General features: G+C 35.7%; 3 protein-coding genes across 5 annotated transcripts; 1 reads left to right on the top strand and 2 right to left on the bottom strand.

Moving 5' to 3' along the window:
- Window positions 1–709: 709 nt before the first annotated feature.
- Window positions 710–2,552, bottom strand: LOC108835643 (tRNA-specific adenosine deaminase TAD2). Of its 2 annotated transcripts, none has more exons than XM_018608869.2 (8): window positions 2,407–2,552; window positions 1,958–2,037; window positions 1,836–1,873; window positions 1,678–1,744; window positions 1,368–1,527; window positions 1,210–1,297; window positions 1,001–1,104; window positions 710–915 (listed from the first exon to the last, which is right to left on the bottom strand). In XM_018608869.2, exons 2-8 carry the CDS (start codon window positions 2,021–2,023, stop codon window positions 845–847), a joined length of 594 nt encoding a protein of 197 aa, XP_018464371.1. In that variant the 5' UTR covers window positions 2,024–2,037; window positions 2,407–2,552; the 3' UTR covers window positions 710–844. The 2 variants fall into 2 exon arrangements, with proteins under 2 accessions (XP_018464371.1, XP_018464372.1); XM_018608870.2 differs by having other exon boundaries at window positions 2,466–2,541.
- Window positions 2,553–2,635: 83 nt separating this feature from the next.
- Window positions 2,636–4,548, top strand: LOC108835642 (signal recognition particle 19 kDa protein). The gene is made up of 4 exons (XM_018608868.2): window positions 2,636–2,789; window positions 3,040–3,216; window positions 3,304–3,403; window positions 4,186–4,548. Exons 2-4 carry the CDS (start codon window positions 3,040–3,042, stop codon window positions 4,344–4,346), a joined length of 438 nt encoding a protein of 145 aa, XP_018464370.2. The 5' UTR covers window positions 2,636–2,789; the 3' UTR covers window positions 4,347–4,548.
- Window positions 4,520–5,774, bottom strand: LOC108835017 (dolichol-phosphate mannose synthase subunit 3). Of its 2 annotated transcripts, none has more exons than XM_018608329.2 (4): window positions 5,641–5,774; window positions 5,070–5,176; window positions 4,860–4,967; window positions 4,520–4,755 (listed from the first exon to the last, which is right to left on the bottom strand). In XM_018608329.2, the coding sequence occupies exons 2-4, from the start codon at window positions 5,169–5,171 to the stop codon at window positions 4,696–4,698; spliced, it is 270 nt and encodes an 89-aa protein (XP_018463831.1). In that variant the 5' UTR covers window positions 5,172–5,176; window positions 5,641–5,774; the 3' UTR covers window positions 4,520–4,695. The 2 variants fall into 2 exon arrangements, with proteins under 2 accessions (XP_018463831.1, XP_056858222.1); XM_057002242.1 differs by having other exon boundaries at window positions 5,070–5,218; window positions 5,641–5,731.
- Window positions 5,775–6,092: the final 318 nt, after the last annotated feature.

Below are 6,092 nucleotides of genomic sequence, written 5' to 3'. Positions count from 1 at the left end.
AATGTATTATGTTTTAATATAATGTAATTTATTGTTTAAGATAATAAATGTTTGATATAAATATATAATTTATAAGAACTTTATGAAGTATAAAATATAAGGGATCAATTTGTAAATTTTGTAAGTAAAAGACATCAATCATAAAATAAAAAAGAATAAATTTAAAAATATTTCTTTTTAGAGTGAAATATAGAGTAAACTATTAGAGAGAAACTTCACTGTATTTTAGAATTACTCTATTTTAGTGTAAAATCTACTCTAAAATAGAGTAAACCATTGGAGATGGTCGATCGAAAGTTTTTTCTCTCTCTCTATTTGTAGTGTTCTTAACTTCTTTGGCTTCAATGTGTATTTTTCCAAAAAAAAAAAAAAAAAAAATGTGTATTTTTCCACCTCTGTTTCTAGCCCAAGTTGCATTTCACTCAGCAGCAGTGCATAGTGTTCAGCTTCGCTCAACACACCCCTATTTAACTTGCAATCTTTCTTTTGCAACTGTACATGCATTTTGAACACTTGGTTTCTAGTACAAAAACAAGTCCGTTAAGAGTGTTGCTTGTCAGGGTTCAAGGAAAAGATATAGAAAACAGAGTTCATCTTTTTTTCTACTTCTCATGATGGTCATGTCTATCATCTACCAACACAAAAAGAAAACGTTACAATTCCTTAAGTTATAAAACCAACTAAGTAACTCAAGATTGAGAACTCCAACTTACGAGAATATAAAAAAGTTTTGAATATAGGTAACAATGTTTCATGTGCCAAAAGTAGCAAAAACATACATAGAATCATCATTTGACAAACTCCCCCTCAACTTCTTCATACTCTAAATCAGAAACGTCAATTTTCAAACCATGTTCGTCTCTAAGAGGCTAAGTCCTCTCTCTCTTTGAACTACAGGGCGGTGTGGCTTTGGGGCTAAAACCAAAAAAAAAAAAACAAGAACGGTTTTGAAGATGTTTCATCAAAGAACATAGTTGCAGGGAAAGATGATAATGGTTACCGTTGGGATTGCCTTGCTCATAGAAACATTTGAAAAGAGAGACAGCTTCGTCTGCCATTATTCCTCCTTTGCACTTGTACCCTTTTCCTCCTTGACCTTCTTCACTATCAAAAAAAAAAACAGAGATCACAAATTTCAATTAAAAAAAGGCACCTTCTTTCTAATAAGATTGCCGTGTGATCTTTAGGACCTACAGATGATAATCTTACGTCTGAGAACTCCCTAAGTGAAGCGACAATATGGAGCCACAACCCCCAAATTTATCATTTCCGCATCCGTAATATACTTCCTTTATACCTTTTATTAAAGAGAGAAGATCATATCAGGGAACAAAACAAACAAACAAAAAAATGTCAAGGAATCATACCGAGAAACGATAAGGCCGATGCACACATTATGCAAGGTTCACATGTTACGTAAAGAACACATTTCGAGAATTTCTCAGCGACTTGTGAGGGTGAGAGTCTATCTTTTTGCCATTGTCCAATAAGTTCATCGATTGCTTCCATCTCTGCATGTCTTGTGGCCTTCCCGAACAAAATTATAACAAACGACTTAGTAAGTAGCACAGATCAAGTAACCAATGTGACAATCAAGAGACACTCTAGGTCATCGCATTTATGTTTCAGACTCATAAAGAGAAATAGCCAAATAGGTAAGAGTTTTAGAAAGAGTACATTGCGTGTCTCATTAGTTCGGTTACGCCCTGAAGCAATGATGTTACCCTCCTCAAGAATGACACATCTGATCCAGACAAACAAAAACGATAAGAATATAATTGATAATAGTAGCGAGAAACCGCAATTGGGATAAAGTAAAGTAAAAAATCTGATACCCCACAGGAACTTCAAGAGCCTCCAGAGCAAGCTTGGCCTGCAGTCCTTGGAAATCAAACATTGTAACTTTAAAAAAGTAACAAACTTTTGCAGTAATAGTGGAAGCAGTACTAGTGTTTACCTGGTGCAGAGCCAAACTCATATACTTATGAGACTCCTCGCAGCGGTCCTCTTTCACTAGTGCCATAACTTTAAACTTGGCTTTAACCAGAGAAAGTAAAACAATGAAATATTGATTTCATTCAGAAAAAAAAATGAAACATTGATCATTAAAGATTCAGAATAGCCTAATAATCGTTGAGTAGAGAATGGTTTCCTTGGAATATCTAATTCTACAGAGAATATTTGAAGGCAAACTCAATTTCTATAACTCCCAATGTTCTTAATTGACTTGTATGTACACAAACTGAAACTAAACAGTAAACACACATATAAACAGATGAACATTAGGACTCTAAACCCTAACCTAATCAGGGATGAACAAAATTGGTCTAAAACTTGAGAGAGAGAGATGACAAAACAAGATTGGTCTAAAAACTGGAACAAGAGATTTGATAGATGATGTCATACCAATCCGTAAGTGTTTCTCTATATCACAATCGAGGAGGAAGCGAATAAACTACACTCACAGTTGACCGGTGGAGTAAAAAGCTGATGTCTCCGAGTACCCAGAAGAGTCTTTAGTCGCTGGCCCCTTTTTTGATGGGGAGAAAATAAGCAAATCAAAAAACACCTTGACAAAAAAAAAAAAGCAAATCAAAAATCAATTCCATTTTTTTTAACTGTGTCCCGGTTTATTATGGTTCGGTTTGGTTACGAAACGAGCAGTCTAAAATCTTTGGGAGGTCAAATAAAAGTTGTCAGTGAGAATCATCAAATCTCTCCTTCTTCCTCCGTCGGTGTTGCTCTTCTTCTTCCGAAGCAATCTCAATCCACAAAAGCTTGATTCCAAGGTTCGTTTCTCTTCTCTTCGTATTCAAGAATCAACTGATCTTCTGTGGAACCAAAAATAAAAAAAAATATATTCCTTCTCGCGCATGTACACGATTAGGGCTCTCGATGCTTGTGAATTTCTGGGAAATCGGAACAGATCTGTGTGATTTATAAGTGTTTAGTCACGTAATTAGGTCGAATGATTCTGGATCTTTAAAATTCTCAGGTTCAGATTGTGATTGTGATTGTGATTGTGATGAATGTTTGTAGATGGATAGTGGAGCGCTGAACATCAAGAAGTGGGTAGTGATGTACCCAGTCTATATGAATTCCAAGAAAACTGTGGCGGAGGGGAGGAGAATCAGTTTGAGTAAAGCTTGTGAGAACCCTAACTGCATTGAGATTAGTGACTGCTGCAAGCATCTCAAACTCCCTGCCGCCGTCGAGGTAATTTATTCCTTATAAGTTGGGGGAAAGAAAATATAATGTATGATAAATTGTTTGACTTGTTTTTTTTATGTGTATTGTCCTCAGATTGACAAAGCGTACCCGCGTGATTTCATGCAAGTAGGGAGAGTCAGAGTTCAGTTGAAAAAAGAGGATGGGACTTTTGTTAATCCTGCCATTACTTCAAGTAACACCACCTCACAACTCTATTCTTGTTACCCTATGTGCATACCTGATTACCTGACTAGAAATCAGAGGCTAGTCTTCATTGACCTAGAAAACACTAACATGAAACCTTCTCTTGATCCTTTAGTCTTGTTGTCTTGTTAATATATCTCTTTCTAGTTGTGTTTGCCCATCTATCCTGTGAATGTTGGCTCATACCAGCCTGCTTGTTATCTGGTCTCTTTTCTCCATTGTTTTATCTCATCACATCACACCGATTTAAACAAGCTGATAATATATTTTGCACATATTGATGCATTTGGAACGTCTGGTTATTGTGCACGATGTAGCATTTTATCTGACTTCTTAGACGTTTATGTTTGGTATGCCCATTGTCACTGGAATTTGTTATATAGTTTACCTACTTATGTTAAGTTTGTCTATTTCTTTCTTCGCTAATTCTCTGTCCGGTTCATCTTTTCTGTGATATCATTTACGGCAAACTCAGATACAGAAGTGCTTATTTATTTTAAGTAAATTTTGGCAATTTGTTAGACTTCTCATGTGTTTGTGTTTTGCTTTGAGAATCTAGCTAGACCTTTAACACGCAGAAGTGAGGGATATAAAACGCCATTGTCCAAGTTATTGTTCTTCAGATGTTTTTGCTTGCTTTAATCTTATCATCATGTCCATGAAAGTATGATATGAACTTGGCTTTCCATGTTTTGCAAGAAGACTCCACCTGTTCGAGGTGCTCCTTTATACATATCTTGTGCTCATTGTGGTTATATATAATGTTTGCAGGGAAGCAGTTGATGCAGAAAATTGCGGAATTGGTACCGAGACATCCAGAGAGGATGAAGAAGCAGGAATCTCAGAAGGTGAAGAAGCAAGAACCTCAGGCAACAACATCAACCTCTGGAACTTCTTCAAAGTCGGGCAAAGGTGGCAAGAAGAAGAGATAAATTAACAAGCTCTCTCACTCTTTTTTCTCCTTCGTATCAGATTCTATGGTTTTTAATTCATAAACTCACAAGAACGTGTTTGCAGATGTAAAAGATTTTTTTGGTTTTCATCACTGTGCTTTACCTTTTTGGCATCGTAACATCAATAGACAAGTACGAATTACAGAAACAAAAGAAGAAGACAAATTGTTATTAGTTGTTGCTTTTTTGTGTAATGGCGTTTGCCAACATTTCCTCAAGTAAAGTCAGAAAACACAGTTTAATTCAACTATTCAAACAGACGCATGTAAGATCTCTTGCCGTTAAGATAAAACTATTCTAGTGTTTGGCCATAACAAGCGCTATTGTATCAGTCTGATCCGACATCGACCCCTTTGTGCTTAAAGAAGTCCTTGGCCTCTGCAATATCCTGCATACCACGAGATTGTAAATATGATTGAGCGACAAGAGTGAGTATGACCGGATGGTCCGGATCTGGTAAACAAGATGCCTGCCTGTCTTAAAAACAAATACCTGCTGTAAAAGAACTGCTTCTTGGGGACAGGTAGGAAACTGCATTAGCCCAATACCAACCATTAATAGACCATAGCATCCGAGAGACACTACAAAGTAGATCGGTAGCTGTAAAAGAAACCAGCAACATTAACAAATCGGAACACTGTCTTAATATCAAAAGATCAATGTAAAACCCAAAGGGGAAGACACTATTGTTGGTTGACTTACCAACCATGTGTGGGTTCGAGGAACGATAGCAGCCTGCAAAAGACCAATCCAGAAGGCAGAGATCGCCACCAACAGGCTCAATATCTTTACTATATGCTTCATTTTTTCTTTTAAATAAAATGTTAATGTAGAAGGGTTAAGTATAGCCACTGGAAGAAATGCAGATATGAGTAAGAAAGTTGTAGTATAGCATTGTACAAAGAATCACACAGCGAGCCCTCCTAATATAAGAAGTAATAAAAAAATGAAATATTTCACAATTTCATTACGCTACAATTACAGATCTCAGTAATTCAGAGCCCAAATATCAAATGTTACCAACAGATAATCCTTAAACATCACATCTCCAAAACTAGTCAACAACTCAAAACCATAAGAAGAGATCATTAATAAATTCAAAAGTTTTATGGAAGCTTGCACACTCCACTACGCAAAAAAAAAAAAAATCAAAGTTAAATCCATGGCGAAGCAATATAAATTCCCAACAAATCGAAATAATTCTCTAACGTGAAACCAGATTACGCGATAATCGATCCAGAGACGCACAAAATTGAGGAGGAAGTATACTCACAGAGTCGCAGATGATAGATGAGAGATCCCTAATCAAATACAATCAGATCGGCGAATTAAAGCTAAAGACCCAGCTATGCTCGCTCGTCCGACATAATTGCCTCAACACTTGTATTTGTCCGGTTTAAATATCTAAACCAGATTTCGGTTCTCCCTATATCGGTTTGATTCGGTTTCAGATCCAATTCAGTTCTTTTTTAACAGCAATACATATAGTTTTACCTTTAGATCGTGGTTGTTGTTTTCTTGATTAAAAGTTTTAAATTAATATTATTATTATTTTCGATTTTTCACAGGCGATACATCTTATTATATAAAGCTTGATTCTTCAAAGTTACTAATTAACACGATCATGACACGTGTCAATTATAATTTTAAGATTGTAACATGTGTTAAAATACATATAAGTAAATAAAATCAATCTTATCTTTTTAAAAGATTAAACCAGAAATA

This window comes from Raphanus sativus, unplaced genomic scaffold (genome assembly GCF_000801105.2).
Source record: "Raphanus sativus cultivar WK10039 unplaced genomic scaffold, ASM80110v3 Scaffold4735, whole genome shotgun sequence".
In the NCBI taxonomy this organism is placed as follows: Eukaryota; Viridiplantae; Streptophyta; class Magnoliopsida; order Brassicales; family Brassicaceae; genus Raphanus; species Raphanus sativus.
Note: the sequence above shows the minus strand (reverse complement) of the source record. Positions and strands in the feature narration are given on the sequence as shown.

What these genes read in the sequence shown, in the direction of transcription:
- LOC108835643 (XM_018608869.2), bottom strand. Translation starts at nt 2,023, where the DNA reads ATGGCACTAGTGAAAGAGGACCGCTGCGAGGAGTCTCATAAGTATATG. An exon ending in ATCGGCCTTATCGTTTCTCG is followed by an intron (nt 1,298 to 1,367) that starts GTATGATTCCTT and finishes CTTTAATAAAAG; the next exon opens with GTATAAAGGAAGTATATTAC. An exon ending in TGAGCAAGGCAATCCCAACG is followed by an intron (nt 916 to 1,000) that starts GTAACCATTATC and finishes TTTTGGTTTTAG; the next exon opens with CCCCAAAGCCACACCGCCCT.
- LOC108835642 (XM_018608868.2), top strand. Translation starts at nt 3,040, where the DNA reads ATGGATAGTGGAGCGCTGAACATCAAGAAGTGGGTAGTGATGTACCCA. An exon ending in AACTCCCTGCCGCCGTCGAG is followed by an intron (nt 3,217 to 3,303) that starts GTAATTTATTCC and finishes TATTGTCCTCAG; the next exon opens with ATTGACAAAGCGTACCCGCG. An exon ending in TAATCCTGCCATTACTTCAA is followed by an intron (nt 3,404 to 4,185) that starts GTAACACCACCT and finishes TAATGTTTGCAG; the next exon opens with GGAAGCAGTTGATGCAGAAA.
- LOC108835017 (XM_018608329.2), bottom strand. Translation starts at nt 5,171, where the DNA reads ATGAAGCATATAGTAAAGATATTGAGCCTGTTGGTGGCGATCTCTGCC. An exon ending in CTCGAACCCACACATGGTTG is followed by an intron (nt 4,968 to 5,069) that starts GTAAGTCAACCA and finishes TTTCTTTTACAG; the next exon opens with CTACCGATCTACTTTGTAGT. An exon ending in AAGCAGTTCTTTTACAGCAG is followed by an intron (nt 4,756 to 4,859) that starts GTATTTGTTTTT and finishes CGTGGTATGCAG; the next exon opens with GATATTGCAGAGGCCAAGGA.